Source organism: Musa acuminata, chromosome BXJ3-5 (genome assembly GCF_036884655.1).
Source record: "Musa acuminata AAA Group cultivar baxijiao chromosome BXJ3-5, Cavendish_Baxijiao_AAA, whole genome shotgun sequence".
Classification (NCBI taxonomy): Eukaryota; Viridiplantae; Streptophyta; class Magnoliopsida; order Zingiberales; family Musaceae; genus Musa; species Musa acuminata.
In genome coordinates, this window is record NC_088353.1 from 35,164,738 (window position 1) to 35,185,433 (window position 20,696).

Sequence of the window (20,696 nt, forward strand, 5' to 3'; positions counted from 1 at the left end):
AGTGATGACAGACTGGCCAATTCCAAAATCAATCAAAGCTTTAAGGGGGTTTTTCGGACTAATAGGCTATTATCGAAAGTTTGTGAAGAATTATGGCAAAATCAGTGCCCCCTTGACGTCACTTCTAAAGAAAGATACATTCAAATGGTCAGAAGAGGTAACTCAGGCATTTCATTTCTTAAAAATTACAATGACTACTACACCAGTGCTTGCTCTACCCGATTTTAATAAGTTGTTTGTGATTGAATCTGATGCTTTTGGAGCTGGAATAGGGGTTGTATTAATGGAGGAAGGTCGGCCTATTGTTTACGCTAGTAAGGCTCTTTCCCATTCCCATTTGAGTTTATCCATTTATGACAAGGAGATGCTAGCTATAATACATACAGTCACAAAATAGAGACCCTACCTAATTAGTTGGCTGTTTCAAATACGCACTGATCACAAAAGCCTCAAATATTTTCTAGAGCAAAAGATTTCTTCTTTAGAGCAGTAGAAATGGGTCACAAAGCTACTGGGATTCGATTATGAGATCGTTTATAAAAAAAGGAGTGAGAATTTAGTAACAGATGCCTTCTCACGCCTTCTAGAACAAGCTGAACTAGTAGCTATTTCTATTCCTATTTACGAGACTTTGGAAGTTATCAGAAGGGAATGGTTAGATAATTCTAAGATCCAAAATATCATAAAAAAATTAGAAGAAGCCCCAAGTTCTGTCCCAAATTATAGTTAGGATTCGGTGGACTTGCCTATAAAGGCCGAATAGTGGTTGCCCTACATTTTTTTGCCATGCGATAATTCTGAAGGAGTTCCATTCATCACCAATTGTTAGTCACTCGGGATTTGTCCACACTTATAAGCGAGTTCGACATTTTTTTACTAGAAAGGTATGAAAATTTTCATCAAGAAATTTGTTGTAGAATGTGATGTTTGCCAACGTCACAAAAGTGAGACAGTAGCCACCCCAAGCTTACTACAGCCCCTCCCTATTCCTGATGCTACTTGGATCGATATATCTATAGATTTCATTGATGGACTCCCACCATCTCAAGGAAAAAGTACTATACTTATAGTCGTAAATAGGCTTACAAAGTATGCTCATTTCTGTCTTTACGACATCCTTATACTACTGCAAGTGTTACTCGTATTTTTGTAGAAAACATAGCTAAATTGCATGAAAGTCCTCATTCCATTGTTAGTGATAGAGACAAGGTTTTTACTAGCTCCTTCTGGACACAACTTTTCTATTTATATGGTACTCAACTTTTCCATTTATATGGACACAACTTTGCCTAGAAAATTACCTCCGATGCTTTACTAACGACAAGCCGAAGGAATGGATTAAATGGCTTCCCTGGGAGGAGTGGTGATATAATACCTCTTACTATTCTTCTATTAAAATGACTCCATTTGAAGCAGTTTATGGTCAACCCTCACCTATAATTATAAAATATATACCTGGTTCTTCTAAAGTTGATCAAGTGGACAAGGAATTGATTAATAGAAACAAGATTATTCAGCTTTTAAAGGATAACCTCATAGTCACATAAGCAAGAATGAAACAATAAGTTGATGAACATTGAAGTGAACAAGAATTTACTATGGGTGATTGGGTTTTCCTTCGTCTTCAACCCTACAAGTAAACTTTCATAAAGGTCTGATCTTCTATGAAGTTATCTCCTTAGTTTTTTGGGCCTTATAAGGTATTAAAACGCATTGGACCAGTTGCCTACCACTTGGATTTGCTTGCTAGCTCTAAAATACATCCAATCTTTCATGTTTCATGCCTTAAGAGGAAGTTGGGTGAAGATGTGATAGTGCAGCGCCATTTGCCGGACACTTCTACTACTGGGGAAGTTCAAGCTCAATCACAAGTCATACTTGATCGACGAGTTGTAATATAACTGAAGTGCTGGTGCGATGGGCTAACTTACCAAATGAAGATGCCACTTGGGAGTCCTACAACACACTAAAGGAGAAGTTTTCAGAATTTGATGCTACTCAACCTTGAGGACAAGGCTGAATTAAATGAGGTGAAATTGGTAGGACCCTTTTATTTTTTGTGTATTTATTAAGTCTGTTTAATTTAGTTAAAATCGAAACTCTATAAATATGAATATAACTGTTTCTTTTTTGTTATCTGAAAAATACTATTTAATCTTTTTGACAAACCTCGATCCTTTAAAATGATCGAGAAGATTGATCCTGGAAGCGATCATCCATTTCTCAACCTTATTATCACTATGTTCTTTCCAAGTCCCGTAACCTAGAAACTATGTGCCAAACACACGTAGCCACGCATGCATTGTTGCAGGCCAATCTGAACGAAATCCTAACCATCACAAGCCGCCAATTAGACCCAATATTTTTTAATTAAAAAAATAGGCCTAATTTCCGAGTTCAGCTTGCAGCCCATATATTTTAATTAAATGCATCAAATATGCCAATAAATTAAGATTTAGCCAAAGCGGACCGTGTGTGTATATATATATATATATATATATATAATGCAAAACAAAACCTGGTGCCTTAGAAATTTATGGCCCACGGGAGAGAGGGAACCACACGAAACAGACAAAGACCACGAACCAGCCAAGACGAAGAATCCTTCCCTCCTCCTCCTCCTCCTCCTCCTCCTCCTTTACGCCATCCGAGAGAATCGAAGCCGAAACCCTAACGTCTATTTTTATTCTTCCTCTCCTATTGCTACCACTACTCCAATGGCGGAAGCGAGGAGAGGAACCGAGGCGCCAGCGGCGCAAAGATGAAGTGCATGCACCACCCGTACGAGGACGGCCCGGGCGTCTGCGCCTCCTGCCTCCGCGATCGCCTCCTCGCCCTAGTCGCTCCCCGAACGGAGTGCTCGCTCGGACATCCCTCCACGCCGCAGCCACGGCCTCTACCCCTCCCCCTACCCCCCTCGGCCTGTCGCAGGGAACCTGACGCCTCCGCTCCCAACCACAATCTCTCCTACGGTGCTCCTGAGGTTGGGCCTTCCTCCTCCGTTAGCCGGCGGTCCGGCTCCGGCAAGCTTTGTATCCTGTCCATCCTCTTCGGCCACCACCCAAAATCCGAGGAACCGAAGCGAGATACGAAGCGCCCCAAGTCCCCGATATCAAGTCAGTGGGTCCCAACGCTCACCCACGGCCGCCGGAAGAAGAAGATATCACGGCTGTTCCGGGGGCGGTAGTGTCTGGACGGCCGAGAATGTACTGCCGCGGGGGGAACCAGGAGCTGTCGCCCAAACCCATGGTGTCCGTGACGTAAAGCGGGAACAGGACGGAGTCACCAGGTGGGATGTGGTGGCGCTCGACGCCCTACTTCCGGCGGGAGACACCGCGAAGCACCACCACTGCCACCGGCGCAGACTTGGCCGGGTTCGCCATGTGCCTCAACCCGCTGGTGCGGCCGAGCCCCGGCCGGCGAACAGATCCGGGTTTTTCGGAGATATTCAGAGGGCGCTTTGCCAGCGCGACCACCGGCAACCTGCCGGCAATGAAGTGGCGTTGTGCCCTGACCGCTCGCGTAACCTAGCGGACGTGCGTGGATTTCGTCAACGCTTTGGCCCTATTATTGCGCGTTATTCACCGTCGTGCCATCTCTAATTTTGGCAAAGAAAAAACAAACATAACAACTTTCTGTTCTGTTATTATTAAGTCAAATAGACCTCGTCGCTCTTTTGTTAAAGTCGGTGTATATGATTGTAATATTTTATTTCTCAATGGATTACAGTGCTAATTGTTTCATTTGTTGTAGTAATTACAGTATTAATTTTGCAAAAAAAAAATGACAGTATTAATTGTGCCTCTGCTTGCGTTCAATATATATATATATATATATATATATGGGAATGTATAGTGGATTTCCTTTACCCTGTACATTAACGATGCTCCTAATAATTGACAGTTGTTTTGGTGTCTGAGATCAAAAGCTATTGTGATAATAAAGATGGAATAAAAGATTTTTCGTCCCAAAAATGTTTGATTCGACCTAAGCAAGACAACATTTTGCTGTGTATTGATTAGAAATTAGAGTACGAGTCCACCTTGATAAATTTTCAGAAATACTTTTTTAACGAGATAAACAAAAAAATGGATGAGAAACTAATATCGCTATTTTGTTTGGTATAAAATTTTATCAAATAAATCAAAGAAAGGAGATGAGGCATTCATTCTATAAAGGAAAAGAGCAAGAAAAATCAAGATTTAGAGTAACAGTGCATTCTGGAAACCAAGATCAAAAGAAGCTTTCACAAGCCACAAAAGAAGGGCCTCGCACCAAACACAACGAAGTTAGAACGAGAAATCACAGAGAAAAGCGAAGCAGCAACAAGGACCACCCGAAAATGGCTCGCTTGCTTGAAGATAGAGAGAGGTGGGAGGATGAAAGAAATACCTGATAAAGGATGATGGAGGAATGACGAACACAAAGCATGAACCCCAAGTAGTAGCATCCGCCTTTTTCTCCCTCGTTTCCCACTCCACCTACGTCGAGGCTTATCGATGGGATCTTCGATCTTGGTTTACCCCTCGTCCCGGCATTGGTCGTCGTCGACCGTGGTCGACCGAGGGGAACAGAGGGCTGGGGTTTGGTGGTTATCTTGGGAGTAGAGAGGAGCTTGCTTTGGTAGTATTTCTGGCGGATCGGTATTTTTATTGGAGTAAAAGAACATAGGAAACTGATCTGCCGTCTAGACCGATCCAACTTGATTTATCTGCCAATAGACATTTCTCCTCATGTAATCCCCAATGAGTTATCCAAAATGGCGCCCCTATTTTAACTAACATTTTAAAATATCTCTCATCAATTTCAATATTTTTTTTAAAAAAATCTGTTATCATGTTTTTATCATCACAATAAAAATATTATAAATGATATAAATGAATTTATGACTTCAGTTAAAGTAATTTTAAATCTTAAAATTTAATATCTTAATGGTCTATAAGTAATAACAATAAAAGAAATACAATATGATGTTAGTTATAATATTTTTTTAATATTTTTATATTATTTTCAGCATCTTATTAAAAATTCTATAACAGTTAATGTGAGTCAAATGAAATCAAAATATACTAGAAAACATTTGATATGTTATACTAGGATTGAAATAGTTATTTATAATAGTTTAATATCACCCAAATAGAAACCAAAAATTAGTTTGTTATAGTATTTCGACCACCACAGTAGAAATGTTATAAAGTTTATTTAAAAATATTATAAATGATCCAAATAAACTTCTATAAGCTAAAAATATAATATTATAATAGATAACTAAAGAAGACAATATGATGTCACTTATAGTGTTCTTTAGTAGTTTTATAATATTTTTAACATGTCAATAAAAATACTATAAATGTTATTAAAAAATATTAGAGATAAGTCAAATGAAGACATTATAATGACTTAAAACTGATGAAGAAACTGGAGCATATTTTGGGAAAAAAATAAAAAAAGATATTATTATTTACAACTCCCTCTGTACTATTTATAATCATATTTAAAAAATATTTAATATTTTCTAAATTATCCATTTATAAATAAATTTATACTCTCTTTTCCTCGTTTCTTCTCTTTCTTTCTCGTCATCTTCTCCTCCAAGTCAATATCAATAAGGAGCATGGTGCTATAAGTAATAAATAAATAAAATCAGTTATATCATGATTGTAAATAATAAAATAATATTTTATTTTATTTATTTATAAATAGTAAGAAAAGATTGTCAATTGTAAAAAAAACATGAATAGTAAGTTTCAAATGAAAAAGGGAGCTTTTTAAATGAAATCACCATATATATATATATATATATATATATATATATATATATATATATATATATTCTAATTGTTACACCGACGGGCTGTGATCTTGCAGTCAGTTCACGGTCAACTAACGGACATTAAAAATTTAACAGTCAACTAACCAAGATGTGCATTAAACCGGTGAGCCGGTGAGGTGAGCCGGTGAAATGCGGTGGTCATTAATGCCGCTATTAGAGTCACGAGGAGCCCTCATGCGTGCCTTACAAAACGTAGTCGCATATTGCATTGAGTGCTGGGCGTATCTGTATCTGTACGTACGTGTCAACCTCATGCGTGCCTTACAAAACGTAGTTGCATGTTGCATTGAGTGCTGGGCGTATCTGTATATGTACGTATGTGTCAACCTCATGCGTGCCTTACAAAACGTAGTTGCATATTGCATTGAGTGCTGGGCGTATCTGTATATGTACGTACGTGTCAACCTCATGGGTGCCTTACAAAACGTAGTCGCATATTGCATTGAGTGCTGGGCGTATCTGTATACGTACGTACATGTCAACATGAGAGCGTTCAGAGACGAAGGGACGGACGCACAAATTACATACTTTCATTCGCATGGGTGTCTTGTTAGATCCGGTTAATGCGAGTGAGTGGATCACGATTAAGTAACACAAGCTGCCTCATCATCGTCTGTGCTCTCACTAGCTTGTGAGCTTAATTGTCTTATTTTGTGGTACGTGGTTGTTATTCATCATCAATGCATTTGTTTCTGGCAAAGCATTGTCACCCAAATCAGTAGTTCTTATTCCTCGTAGAGCAGGACAAAGAGAAGAAAAGGTGAACAAACTTGAAAGCTAACGCAGATGGAGGGTGATGGCCTGAGCAAGCAACGTGAGGTTGACGTAGTCATCAGCCGCATCACCCAGCTCCACCACTCCTACACAAGCTGAGGCCGCATCCAGGGCCACGAAGAGCACGGCTCCAGCGCTGGCATAGAACTTGGAGGCTATGGAATCCGCCGACCACCGCAAGGACGGGATCACGTTTGAGAAGATCAGCAGAGCAGCTTGGGCTCGTCTCCTGTCGTAGGAATTGCTCGCATTCTTCAGCAGCTCCTTGATATGTGACCTGATGACCGTGGCCTTGGCGATCGTCAGCTCCGCCGCGATGACGCCCAGGCCCTTGGCGTCAGCCTTGCTGCTCCTGAGGTCGGACTTGAGAGTTCTGATGCAGTATCCTTTGTCGACGTAGCTGTCCTGCACATATTCGCACACGTCTTCGATGGGAGAAGAGGAGATAGCTCGGATGAAGGGTAGCAGAAGAAGAAGAAGAAGAAGCAGAGAGAGGAACACGGAGGGCCTCATCTTGTTTTGCTGCCCTGGCCTCGGCGTGGTCTGCTTGAGTGAAGGTTATTTAATACGGGAAGAACACAGGTCACAGTTCATTCAATATGGCAATTGTAATAATTTTCGTGGTGAATTTTCTACAATTATTTGACAGAAATAATCTTATAGTCGACACGTAGATTGCTTTTTTTCCCGCTGTTCAGCACGACATGTGAAGGATTTTAAAGCCCGAAACCTTTTTTCTTCGCAATAACTCTCGGTGTCTCCATTGCAACCACCACCGCTGCTTCCTCACTGCAAAGCTTTAATGCCCATCCATGGACTCGGTGCAATAAGAGGAACCACGGGTGGGTCGTGAACATTTAAGGAGGCTGTCCATAAATTATACGAAGGTAATTGTGGATAGTAAATCGATTTATGATTCGGTTGGGTGTAAATGTATAGATGAATGACTTCTTCATCCCTCACTGCACTCTCCCAACATTTACGACATTGTCGATCAAGATTTACTCTCCAATATCAATTTTATTCAAGACGTAGGCCAACAACATGTTTTCTCATAATAATCTCCATGCAAGTCGTTGTTAAGGTCAGAAATCGGCGTCCACTTTGCCTTGGACATTCTGTGAACACAGCAAACAAGAACACGATGATCTTATTCGAGATCGCGGTTTGGATGACAAGCACAAACATGCAAACATGGGGGAGGGTAGCTTATGCCAATGCCTCTGCGAATCGCCTAGCCATGAGCATGAGATTGAAGACGCTGTCATTCTCCGTAGCCAGCACATGGCCCAGCAGCCCCTCGCAGCTCCCCGGGGCGAAAACAGGCGCCTCCATCATGGCCTTGGCGACACCGAAGTGCTTGGACGCCAAGAACTCCGCCGCCAGCTGCAGCGGCGGCAGTGCGTTGCGGTACAGTATCAAGCACGCCTCCAGCTTGTTCTTGGTGTAGGGGTTGGAGGCGTTGGCGTGCAGGGTCTCCAGCTTGGAAGTGGTGGCGTTGGCGTGGGCGATGGATAGGTCGATGGCGATGGCGCCGAGGCCTCGGAGATCTGCTGAACGGCTTCGAGGGTCGGCTTTTAGGGATTTCATGCAGAAGTGGTAGTCGATCGTCAGGTTGCAGGCTTTCTCCATCGTCTCGGTTGCAGAGGAGAGGCTTGAGAGGGCGAGGAACAGAATGAGAAGGAGACCGCAGGACACATCGTAGGGCCTCATTCTTCGCCACGGATCTCGTTTCAACTCGAGGGTTTCGGAGGAAATGATACGTTCATCGGTGAGCTGAATCCTTCGGCACGCAATATAAAGCTCGGGTTCTGTCGTCGTAGATGGTCCGTTGACAACGTGAGCTGCACGTGATACGAGCTCTGAGTCCTGAATTGGGCCGAGCTGAATCCGAGACCACAACCTAAGATGAGTTGGTCGCCACCAAAACTGGTGGCGTACACGAATGACTGATGTCACGGTAGGGGCTTCGACTGCGGTCTGGGGATCAAAAGTCCTCCTGGGGCCACAATAGATTTGCAGATATATATTGATGGGACGGACACCTTCAGGCTAAGTGATCATTAAGGTCTTCTTGATTCATCATGATCTATGAAGAGCGCCATCTATGGAAGCTGTTGATCGACATGAAATCTAAAGAATTCCTGACAAGAAATATATGTAAGTTGAAGGCTTGCAGGCAATAGGAGTTGGTGGTGCACATTGAAACACTACGGTACAGGCGTTGGTGGTGCCCTTCACAGATCATCACTGACTCGACTGATTCCATTTATTTCTCTTTCAAATCATCATCATCATCATCATCATCATCATCATCATCATCCCAATACAACAGCACAAAACAAAGTTACAAGAATTCGAAGTCCCTCCTCCAATGCCAAACGTGAAACGCAGAACGATGAACACATGATCCTATCTCTCGGGAACCAGCGGCCGTTGTGGCCCACTGATGCCACTACAAGAAGCTTCTCTATGTGTACCGGCTTGTGGGCCCTCCGGGTTTTATCGTCCAGAGGGAGACACGTCGGGGCCCGCGAGGACGTTTTCGTAGTCGTAGTGGGTACTTCAGTCATGTGGAGGCGCACGAAAGGGTGCTTCGACGAGGAGGAGGGAATGAAGTGACCTTTATGCCCCTATCAGCCACCTGTAGAAGACGTAGTAGCCACCCTCCTCCGCCTCCCGCCGCGCGCTCCCTTCCAAATCTGACGAGTATCGCGCGACCCCGCCTCCGTCACCGCCGTCGTACCGGTGGCTCCACTGCCCAGAGAAACGGAACGAGGAGAAGGAGGTCGAGGCCGAGGATGCGAGCCGGTCCACGTACGCCCGCAGCCATCCCCTCCCTCCTACCCCCGTCGCCTCCGCCGCCGCTGGAGCCGGCCCCGCTACGATAGCGGAGGAGGCAGGCTCGGCCGCCGCTTCCCGTTTCTCCTCCTTCTCCGCCCGTCTTCGGATCCGCGCCATTATTGCCTCCACCTCCTCGTCCACCACGTACTCGAACGACGACCCTATGGAGTACGTCCTCAGGTGCTGCGGAGGGTTCACGGCTGGCTCCGCTTCCGTTGGGGTCCGCCGGCTCACGCTGCCCATCTCGACGCGGAAGCTGCCGGACCGGGAGGGGTTCCCGTAAGAGGCGATGGCAAGAAGCGACGCCGGTGGCGGGGGTGGGAGAGGCGGGGCGGGGAGGGCGATGGAGGAACGGCAGAGAGGGCAAGAAGGGGTGGAGCGGAGCCATGGGTCGACGCACCGGGAGTGAAAGGCGTGGCGGCAGGCCGGGAGGAGACGGAGCTCGTCGTGTGGGCGGAAGGGGTAGAGGCAGACGGCGCAGTCTGGCGAAGACTTGGGGAGGACGGCGAGCGAGGAGGCCAGGGAGAACAGCGGGAGGGAGTCAATGAGCGCCTCCTTGTCTTGGTCGGAGAGGCCGAAGTCGGAGGCCACGGCAGCGGCAGCAGCGGACGATGACGGGGAAGAGAAATCAGAGTGGCGGAGCTGGAAGAGCGGCGGCAGCGGCGGCGCAGCAGCGACGGAGGACGAGCGACGGCGCGAGGATAGGAAACGGAGGAGGAGGTGGATGGAGGCGGACGCGACGAAGACGAAGGCGACGATGGCGGAGATGATGAAGAGGCTGGGACTGAGGGATATAGCGGCGGAGTTGGTGGCGCCGCCAGAGGCCTCCGCTGTGGGAGGCAAGTTCTTAAGGGGTCGCAGCGAAGGTGGAGCTGCCATCTTGGTGAAGGCGAAGGAGATGTAGGCTGTGTGGCCGTGCATATATAGTGGAGTCCGGCTTTGCACTTGCCATTCCTTCTCTCTGCTCTCTGTGCACATGTATTTACACATTTTAAAGTTTAAAGTATTTCTAATCTCCTCGTAAAAATGTAGAATAATATATAAATATATACATTATATATAATATAATATAAAATGGAATCACAAATCGAAGAAGAAGGAAAAATACGTGCATGCATTGTTTGACCGATATAACACCAAATCACATTGGATTCGGTTAAGTAGCAGTGAAGCATCATACTTTGAATCTTCGAAGGAGTACAAAGCGTGATATAAATTGCCGGGGAACAGTGAACACTGCCTCCAGATGAAGCCACCGCAGGACATTATTCCCATCAGTTCTCTTCCCGGCCGAGGTAATCTCTGGTACCGACTCTCCATGGGTGTGCCGTGTGCTTGTGAATGTTCCGCCGTTGATTTGTGTTGTTGATTGACGAGTAAGACCATCAAACACAGGCCAACTTTAGTTCTGAAGAGCCCTAAGCAATCGATTGGCTGCCCCACCTGTGGGTTTACGCTTTAGATCACACACAAGGTGGGGAGAGGAGCAGCGGATGAATGATACATGTCGAGTCCGTACCGTGTCTTTGTCGGTGACCAAAACAAAGCGCAGCACTGCATCATCAACAACGCTACTACTACTGGGGAGTCTTTCTAAAAAGTGGCGAAGAATGCCGGGTTGATTGCAGATGATTCAACTATGCCCATCTGTTCTTCCGCTCATCTTCTGCTAGCTGTGCCTCCTGAGAAGGCTTTGATCTCTGTAGCAGTCAGGTTTAAGTTCTCACAGGGAGGATAAGAATAGCCGTCGTGCAGCAAAGTCTCCGCCCCACGAAAAAAGAAATGATGCAACTAAAGCCAGGGTTGATTTGGTCAAGGGAATCATGGTTTGATTTAGCCTTTATTACCGAGAGGAAAGCAAAAGCTTCTCCTCCTCGAAAGCAAGTGAACGTATTGTCCATTGGCAGACCGACTATTCCTTCCTTGTTTAGTGTTAGCTGATCCTCCCTCCAACCGAGGAAAGAGAAGGATCAAAACATCTGCAAGAAATTAACCTCGGTTGCACTACTGCTGGCCTGCGGTGTCTGTGATGGGAAGGAAGAGGCCAATGGCTTCACTGTGGCAATTTCCAACAAAGCAAATAGTTCTCCTCAGCTTTTCAGTGGTTTTGCCCTTCCTTTTTCTATCTGCTCGACCACTGCAAGTTTCAGAGGTCCCTTGGAGTTTCTACACAGCTTGTTTCACATCTTCTTGTCCCACAAGATTATGATCCTTACTCAACTGCACTTCAAAGCTCTTTAGTCATCGCAAAGACGAGCAGTCTAGATAAGCGTTTGGCGCTGTGATGGCAGTTGTCTGTATCTTCCTGATCTTTTATTCGATTGGACATTGTTCGAGTCAATTACATGCGCTGTGATGGGCTTTGAAACTTATGATTGACAAAATGATAAATAATAAGGACTACAGTGATGACAATTATTGTTCACTTGTGTTCAAACACTTGAGGACAAATATGTGTCATGTCATCTCCGAGTCAAATGAGAATGAATACTGTGAAATGGTTAATCAATTAGATTAATACGGCATTTTGATATATATATATATATATATATCTAGAGTTTCATCTAAAACTCCATCATTTTTTTTTTGAGATTGTGATAAGTATGATAGCTAAATAATGATTATTGTAGCAATATGGGGGGTCATGTTGAGACTCATATTTTAGTGAATTTGATGTGTGCTCTACTTTAAGACTCCCATCATAGGAAATCTCATAGATCACATAAAAGCATAAACAATTGGTGTATACACCAACAGTATGTGTCATCATTGTCACTTGATTTATAGACCCCCCAACCCCACTATCTAAATACTATGCTACCTCAAACCTTTGTTCTATTTGGAATGGTCCCTTATGCATATATCAACACCTAAACTAGGGAAATATAATGTCAGAAGCTAAGATGAATCTCATCATTAACCAATGAACCTTTTGCAAGGAAAAAAAAAAAAAAAAATATATATATATATATATATATATACATATGCATATTACAGCATTTACTTATTTGTTGTTGTTAGTGTGGAGTTGACTCCTTAAGTTGTTCTTATTCTTCATCTATTCTGCACCACAATGTTTAGTGAGGTCTGCGGGGCTTCACAAGCCCTCGTTGCTCTCAATAAAAATTGCCATGATGATGTGGTTGCAAGTGGCTATCTTGCTTTGGATTTCTTTCTCTGCATTAATTGTGCTCCAGTGTAGGTCTCATCATTAAGGAACAACAAAATTGCACATAATAAGATATTATAGCTTTCCCAAATAATTGCTTCTGTCTCTACTTTTTATAGTTGCAGAAGAGTCAAAAGTCCAAGTCTACTTACTAGAATAATGTTAAATACTTGTTTTCTGGTTTATGTAGAGGCCAGACTTTGGTGGATTATATATTGCTCATTATAGGTGAGAGACATGAAGCAAGGTATCATAGATAGATCTTTGAGAGTGTATGTGATAAGCATTCCTGTAGATGCTGCTATTCCTCATCAATTTGGTGCTAAATTTGTACGTATATACTTTTCTTGGACCAGAATGATTCACAAATCTAATTACAAATGGCAGACTTAAGTCAACAGGCTGCATTATTAGTCTGCCTCCCATCACCTGATTGAATAGATCATTTTCTACATCATTTACTAAATCGAGTGAAGAGAGAAAGAGAGAAAAGAAACAATGTCGTTTTGAGTAATATTCTCGAGTGGAATAATAGGCTGGTATGGCATAAAAGTAGTGTGCGATCATGTGAATCATACAACTTCAAGAACTTGAGAGATGGTTCTATCAATTCCTCCATCTCAGTTTAAGTGCCGTGCATGTCAGAAACCATATGATGATACCATCTGCACTGCACTAAGTGGAGACCAACACGAGCAGCAGCCACTGCCAAAAGCTTGGGAACGCAGCAGCAGCAGCAGCAGCCGACCCCATCGAGAGGTGTCGACACGGCGTTCCCGTCGGGGATTCCTCGGGTTCCAATCCCCAACAGGAAAGGGAACAAAGAATTAACTGGACGCTGTGGTGACCCGACACAGTTACCATGCATTCGTCACAGTATAAGAAGAATACCGTCGCTTGCTACAAGACATTGCGATGGCAGGTCGCGCTGATGCTGTTGTTGGAACGTGTGGTCTTCACATCGTCTTCTCACACACACACACACACACACACACTAAGTTTGGTTGGACTCGAAGTATATCTCCTAGTTTGAATTTTTCTTTTATTTTTTTATTATAATTTTTTTTGATATGTTTGGTGATAGATCTTAAATAGTCAAGATTTATAATTTTATTTTTTTATTTTCATGATATCAGTACAACTCTTGAAATCTCTGCCCAGTCTTCCATATATGATACCAATTCAACTCTTTAAAATATCTGCTATCTCACTTTTATTTTTCTTTTATAATCTCTCTCTGTTCACAAAAGCCTATCATTGGTCGCCTTCGAGTAAGGATCAGCAAAAGACTGCAAAAGTTCTCCCCCTCTCTTGATTTCCTTTTTTTCTTGCTCTTGAGACAATTCTTTTTTTTTTCTTCCTTCATTTTGTTTTTTCTTTAGCTTTCATTTTACATTCTGTTGCAGATTTAACCTTTACAGTTTACTGTTCTATTATTCAACCAAGTATATTGAAGAGTAGAGCATGAAATCTAAAGATAAGATTCGAACCCAAAAACTTACTGATAAGGTCTTTTGGGCGCCAACCACGTCACCACCGATGCACACCACTCCCTCGCCAAGTCAGCACAAGTACTCCTACACGCCAGATATGATCCGTACCAAGACACTTTTCGGCACATCCCGTTCCGAAAAACTCGGGATGGCATCATGTACTTCCCGCCCCGAAAAGCTTAGGACGATGCTGTATGGCGTCGTTCCACGCATTCCGGGATAGCGATCGTACAAAGGTACCATCTTGTCCCTCAACTACCGACCGCCGTGCGAAACCCGCGGTGACCGACCCTCATACAGTAGTATAAAAACCCTTGACCGACATCTGCCCAAGGGAAAAAAAAAGAGAAAGATGAGAACTTGTCCCTCGGCTACCGACCGTCGTGCGAAACCCGTGGTGACCGACCCTCATACAGTAATATAAAAACTCTTGACCGACATCTGCCCAAGGGAAAAAAAAAGAGAAAGAGAACTGACTCATTCACCGAGGGGCCACTGTCGGGTACCCCCAACGCAAGCCTTCTATGTAGGAGCGCGACCATCCCTGGAAGTGCGACAGTCCCGACTAAGAGACACCAAGCAACATCCCGACCCGCGGGTGTGATCGATCTCGACAACCCATTCGACCGAGCGAAAACTCCCGACATCGGCCCGTGGACTAGGCCGTGCTGACTCACCAGCCACGGCACACATGCAATGAATTATTAATTTTGTTATCCATTTACTAGTCGATACCTTCAAATAAGATAACAGTACTATATGTGAAAATCTAAAATTTAATGCAGTGATGATCTACAACCATAAGACTGTTCCCTTCGAGTCTCGAAATCAATAACATAAAATTGTGCATTGACCATCCTAACCGAAAATCTAAATATTAACCTACCTAATTTACAAGCATAAGATCTGAATCAAACATAACCTACAGGTCAGATTCCTCTACTTTCTGTGTTGTATACGTCGAGCCTAAGTCATAGTTACAAGTTGATATTTAACGTAAGACAAACACCCTAGTGTGAGATCATAACTACTTCCAGGCTTTCATACCTCATCTGGAGTGACCTTTAATAGCTAATCTCGTTCTCTCTAACAGGATGTCTGCTTCTCTTCAGGTGCCTCTTTGATGCTTTTTAAGTCAAGTTGTGCCACGGCGCTTTCATCATCAGCTATTGCAGTTTTGGTAGCTTTCTTTGGCTTGCACTGTCGTAAGAATACTGTAGATTCAACAAACAGTTAAAACTTGATAGTAAAACTTCCTTGTACAAATGATAGCAAGAAAACCATTCTTTTTTCTAATAAAAATTTATATCCTGTTTAATTCAGATAGAGAAAATTAACTGTCATAATTGATTCTTCGCTATTAGGACCAATATGCATAAGAATTGTAGAACAAAAATATCATATGAAGTAGAGACGTTAGGAATTATCAAGCAAGTTATGTAAGAACACTCTCCAAAGATGAAGTTCACCAAACAAGTAAAAAGACTCGGAGTGACACACATTTAAAGGTAGCTATATATTTAACTGCTTATTGAATATCTTTATAAACCAAATGCTACAGTAAGATCTTTCACTTTTTTTCCGCTTTCCTTTTTTGGTGAAAAACCATACCCTATGAAACATTCGTATTCCCCTTGAGCAGGCTTTAAAATAAGGAAGTGAAATCCCAATTAGTTCCATGACACTAAAAATTCAAATACTGTTAGCATTTCTCTTCTCAAATGCTCGCAAGCACTTTTTTCTTTATAATAATAAACAAAAATAGCTCAAATTGATAGAAACCATATTGCATCATCAACAAAACTTTCTCAAAAGTATTAGAAAATGTGAGACAAACTTATTTTTGATACCTTTTTCAGCAACAGAGACATCAATATCATGTGGCTGAGGAATCAAAGAACAAGTTGACACAGACCCACATTCAAGTTGTCATGTATATAGCAACTCAGAAATGCATCAACCGTACCACTTAAAGACCAGATTTGTTGACTCAAATAGTAAACCACCGCATCGCCTTGGCATGAAGGAATACCCAATTAGCACGGCAAAACATTGTTCCCTCTTAAAAAGTTTGAAATGAAATAGATATTCCAATTGATCCACTACTGCAATTAATTATGACATAGCAGCATGTATCAAAGTCACTTCACTTTGTGCAAATTGTAGATGTGATGCGGAGAAAAGGCCTGTAGTCTGACAGATATACTTAAATATGATTGAAGATCCACAACATAGAAATAGCCAAGTGTCCCAAACAAGAAAAATATATCCAGACTTCTTTTACCTTTAACAACCAGCACCTTGTTATCGTCTCCCTATGATGCCTAAGCACAAAGGGCTTCTGCAGTTATTCTTTGAACTATCGGTCAATGCCAGACCATTTCCTAAAGGCTCGGACATATTCAAGCCTCCTGTTCTGAGCATCTGTTCTGCAATCTGATGCTTTCAGACTACAGTAAAGATTTTTGTGGTACTTCAGAAACTCCCTTTTGTACTTCCATTTATCCACATACATATTATGCTTCAACATATAATTGATGATTTCCATTGCTCTCTCAAAGTACCCACCTCTTAGAAAATTCCAGAGCAAACAGTCAAACAAATCTCTGTCTGCAGCTAGCATTCCGTATTCCATCTGCCTCCTCATTTCTCCCCACAATATCGTAATGTCACGATACATTCCCAAAGAAGAATAACCATCAACTAAATAGCTGAAGGTCAAAACCGTTGGTTGGACATTCCTTCGTCTCATTTGCTTTAACGTCTTTAAAGCATCTTCTATCATTTTGGCCTTGCAAAAGAATAAAATTGAAGAATTAAACTCATAAACCAATTGATTTCCAAGGTTATATTCCCTGTCTTCCTGTTCTAGAAACTGAAGCAGATCAGATTTCTTCACTAAATTTGATGTTCTTTTATCTAAATGATTGGCACCTATATTTTCTACAACACAAGTGGATTCACCATGCTCATCACATACACTAACTATAAAACCAACCTTTTTCATTTGATTTACTAGGACTTTGGATTCCTCCCACATTTTCTCCTTGAGATATGCATTCAAAAGTGATGCATAAGGATTGGCTCCGACAGGAATTTTAGCTAATTCCAAGTCATCTAAAATGTCATGGGCAGTATCCAACCATCCTAACATAATGCAAGCATGCAAGACATCTGAACACAAATCCACTTCTACTATATCTGCCTCTTTCTGTACATTAATTAAGAAGTTAGACAGCTTATCTACGTTCCTTTCTTTCACATAGCCATTTATAAGCTTTGCAATAGCTTTGCTGCTGGGAAGAAATTTACCATCCACAAAGAGAATGAGTCCTGATTGACCTTTTGCAGCAACCAGGAAATCATTCTTCAAGTTCAGTGAATCAATTATGATTCTACTACCCGTCTGAAGATTGCTTGATCCAACTTGAAGGAAGCAATGGGTTTGAGACCCATTAGAATTCACACGTGGCAGCACACTGGAGGAGTGAAGAGACCGTGTACGTCGAAAAAGATCCAACATAAGCTCTGCAGCAGCATCCACATCATTATATTTGAAATGCAAGCACAAAAGACTGTCATAGAACTGCCAATATTGTCTACTTAATGCTGGGGAAGAGATACTATCGATATGCTCTCTCAAGTTGTTCAAGTCACCACGCTCCCCCATCATCTTGTAGATCTTTGCTATAATTACAATGGAATTTGCATTGGCGATAACCCCTACTTGTGGCATCAACTCTATTATCTGTCGTGCTTTTATCAGAGAACCAAATCTTATGCATGAATCCAGGACAAGGTTAAAAATGGTAGTATTTGGCTTCATGAGGTTGATCTTCTTAGCTTTTCTTGTGCCTGAGCTACAGAAATTATTCAAATAATATTCACAGATCTCAATCAAGATATCCGACGCGAGACAGGACCCAATTCGTGTCTTCACGAGGTGTAAGAACAACGCGCTTAATATATCTTGTGATGGAATTTTGCCTCGCTCCAACACTATCCGGAGGACGGTGGAGGCAGGAACTGGCATTCGGGTTCTGGCTAGAGCGAGGGATAGTCTGGAGAAGGATTCACACCGAACAAGGTCAGGCTTTTCCTTCGAAATCTTAATGGCCAAATCGTAAGCTTTTCGAAGCCAATGAGCACTCGATGAATAGGAAAGCGAAGCGATCAATTTGCTCACCAGTCGCTGCTCGGGGAAACCATGCAACATTTTGAAGTTGCCGAATGCTTCCCACGCTTCCTCAAGGGACTCATCCGGCAGAGCCGACTCGAACTTCCTCAGCAGGGTCTCGTAGGAGGAGCCTTCCCATAGGGATCTTGGTTGAACTCTACTCGAAGTATACCGTCGAAACGGATCGCAGCACATTGCAGCACCAATTTGGAAGGGTAATCCGGCACGATCGACCTGAAATCGAGAGAGGTGTGATTAGGAGAACGGAATCATGGGACAAGTTTCCCGTCTTTTTTCCTATTTATAACAAATTCAACAAGATTTGGTATCTAGGGTTGATCTTACGCTCGCATCAACTGTGGACGAAAGGAGGATGCGCGAGAGCCTTCGGTGGAAGGGAGAAAGCCGCACGAAAAAACGACTCATTTGATGCCGATGAAGCTGGTGGTTCGCATCAGAGACGGAGGAGAAGAGGCGTAGAGGGAGGGAGGCCGACAGGCGGTGTGGCGCCGTCGACAATCCGAACGAGAACAGAGACTAGGGAGGAAAGAGGCACACGTCTTAGAACCCAGACAAGCCTCAGGCTGTCTATGTCAGCATGGGCCGATTGAACCGTGTTGTGAGATATGGGCCGGCCCGTAACACAAAATTAATGAACCGGCCGGTGTTGTGAGACATGGGCCGATTGAACCGGCTGTTGACGAGGGGCAGACTAATAATGCAGCCAGTTGACTTAATTCTTGTCATTTGTATTTAGATTTGTGAATCATTCTGGTCCAAGAAAAGTATATACGAACAAATTTAGTGCCAAATTCACGAGGAATAGCAGCATGTTTGTGTAATTAATTAATGTGGCTTATGGATCTACAGGAATGCTTGTTGATAGAAGATAAAATTTTTCTAACTGTATGAGAAAATCTTTATTCTATTGAGAAAATTTGTCCCTCTATAAATAGAGAGAGAATACGTCAATACAAAATAGCTTCTTTAGTAATTTTTATTTTATATTCTCTTCTAACACTTATCACATACACAATCGAAGATCTATCTATAATACCTTGCTTCATGTCTCTCATCCTATAAAAAAGTAATATTTAATTCTACTCTGGCCTCTGCATTAAAACAGAAAACAAGTATTTAACATTATTCTAGTAAGTAGAAATGGACTTTTGACTCTTGAAGGGGTCATCTTCCTCTCTTCTGCAACTGTAAAAGCAGAGACAAAAGCAATTATTTGGGAAAGCTATAATATATTATGTGCAATTTTGTTGTTCCTTAATGATGAGACCTACACAGGAGCACAATTAATACAGAGAAAGAAATCCAAAGCAAGATAGCCACTTGCAACCATATCATCATGGCAATTTTTACTGAGAGCAACGAGGGTCTGTGAAGCCCCGCAGACCTCACTAAACATTGTGGTGAAGAACAAGAACAACTTAAGGAGTCAACTCCACACTAACAACAGCACACTAAATAAGTAAATGCCGTAAAATGCATATGTAAATATATTTTTTCCTTGCAAAAGGTTCAATATGTGTGCTGTATGTATGGGCAGATGGTTAATGATGGGATTCATCTTAGCTTCTGTTGGGTCAAGTCTATATATGGGCTTCGACTAATGATTTAAGCAATAAGTTCAAATCTGATTTATTAATAATTAAAAAAATAAGATATGATATGAATGTGCGAGCACAATAGAACGTGACGATGTAGAGAGAGAAAGGAAATAACAGAGAGAAATATATAGGATATTGAGTTTTTCTACTCGACGACAATGATTAAACGTTATAAATTTTAGCCCAAATTATATATGAAGAATTTTTGTAGTAAACTTTACAATCCTAATAGTTCTAATATATAGTTTACCCTCTTTGAGATACTTTCTTCCTATATTTATTCTGTGAGATCTAAATTTTTTTTTTTATGAAATCTCTTTGTTGATGCTGATAAGTTAATGTTGAGCCAAGATCTATATTCTTGATGTTGTTGTGATCCTCTGGTTATTCTAGAGAAGATTTATTTTAAACCTATTATCAATTACTATTGATAGTGGAAATTTAAAGTAGACTGTGGTCCCGTGGTTTTTCCCGCATTGTGTTTTTCATGTTAAAAATTTGGTTTCACTGTATAATTGATTTATTGCTCTACTGTTTATGCTGTTTTGGTTAATATGTGTTTTTAATAACAATTTAATGAGGAACTCATTTTGATATCAGAGCAACATATTGTTTGGTGCTAGTTTTTTCTTGTGTAATTGAAATGGAAGAGTCAGATGGTATGATTAAATTGAACTCATCAAATTATTCCACTTGGAGGCGTATGATGGAAGATCTGCTTTATCGCAAAGATTTATATAAGCTCATCAAAATTAAAGATAAACCTTCTACTATGGACGATGAATAA

The 20,696-nt window shown here is 42.1% G+C and overlaps 4 protein-coding genes across 5 annotated transcripts; all 4 read right to left on the reverse strand.

Moving 5' to 3' along the window:
• Positions 1 to 6,610: 6,610 nt before the first annotated feature.
• LOC135638391 (putative invertase inhibitor) lies at positions 6,611 to 7,120 on the reverse strand. Its single transcript, XM_065151507.1, has one exon. The coding sequence runs from the start codon at positions 7,118 to 7,120 to the stop codon at positions 6,611 to 6,613; it is 510 nt and encodes a 169-aa protein (XP_065007579.1).
• A 696-nt stretch (positions 7,121 to 7,816) lies between these two features.
• On the reverse strand, positions 7,817 to 8,320 carry LOC135638392 (pectinesterase inhibitor-like). The gene has a single exon (XM_065151508.1). The coding sequence runs from the start codon at positions 8,318 to 8,320 to the stop codon at positions 7,817 to 7,819; it is 504 nt and encodes a 167-aa protein (XP_065007580.1).
• A 593-nt stretch (positions 8,321 to 8,913) lies between these two features.
• LOC103985859 (E3 ubiquitin-protein ligase ATL4-like) lies at positions 8,914 to 10,403 on the reverse strand. Its single transcript, XM_009403719.3, has one exon. It carries the CDS (start codon positions 10,370 to 10,372, stop codon positions 9,233 to 9,235), a length of 1,140 nt encoding a protein of 379 aa, XP_009401994.3. The 5' UTR covers positions 10,373 to 10,403; the 3' UTR covers positions 8,914 to 9,232.
• A 4,503-nt stretch (positions 10,404 to 14,906) lies between these two features.
• Positions 14,907 to 18,838, reverse strand: LOC135637745 (pentatricopeptide repeat-containing protein At4g17616-like). 2 transcript variants are annotated; one of them, XM_065150507.1, is made up of 3 exons: positions 18,636 to 18,838; positions 16,398 to 18,524; positions 14,907 to 15,327 (listed from the first exon to the last, which is right to left on the reverse strand). In XM_065150507.1, the coding sequence occupies exons 1-2, from the start codon at positions 18,714 to 18,716 to the stop codon at positions 16,473 to 16,475; spliced, it is 2,133 nt and encodes a 710-aa protein (XP_065006579.1). In that variant the 5' UTR covers positions 18,717 to 18,838; the 3' UTR covers positions 14,907 to 15,327; positions 16,398 to 16,472. The 2 variants fall into 2 exon arrangements, with proteins under 2 accessions (XP_065006579.1, XP_065006578.1); XM_065150506.1 differs by having other exon boundaries at positions 15,964 to 18,524.
• Between the last annotated feature and the right edge of the window lie 1,858 nt (positions 18,839 to 20,696).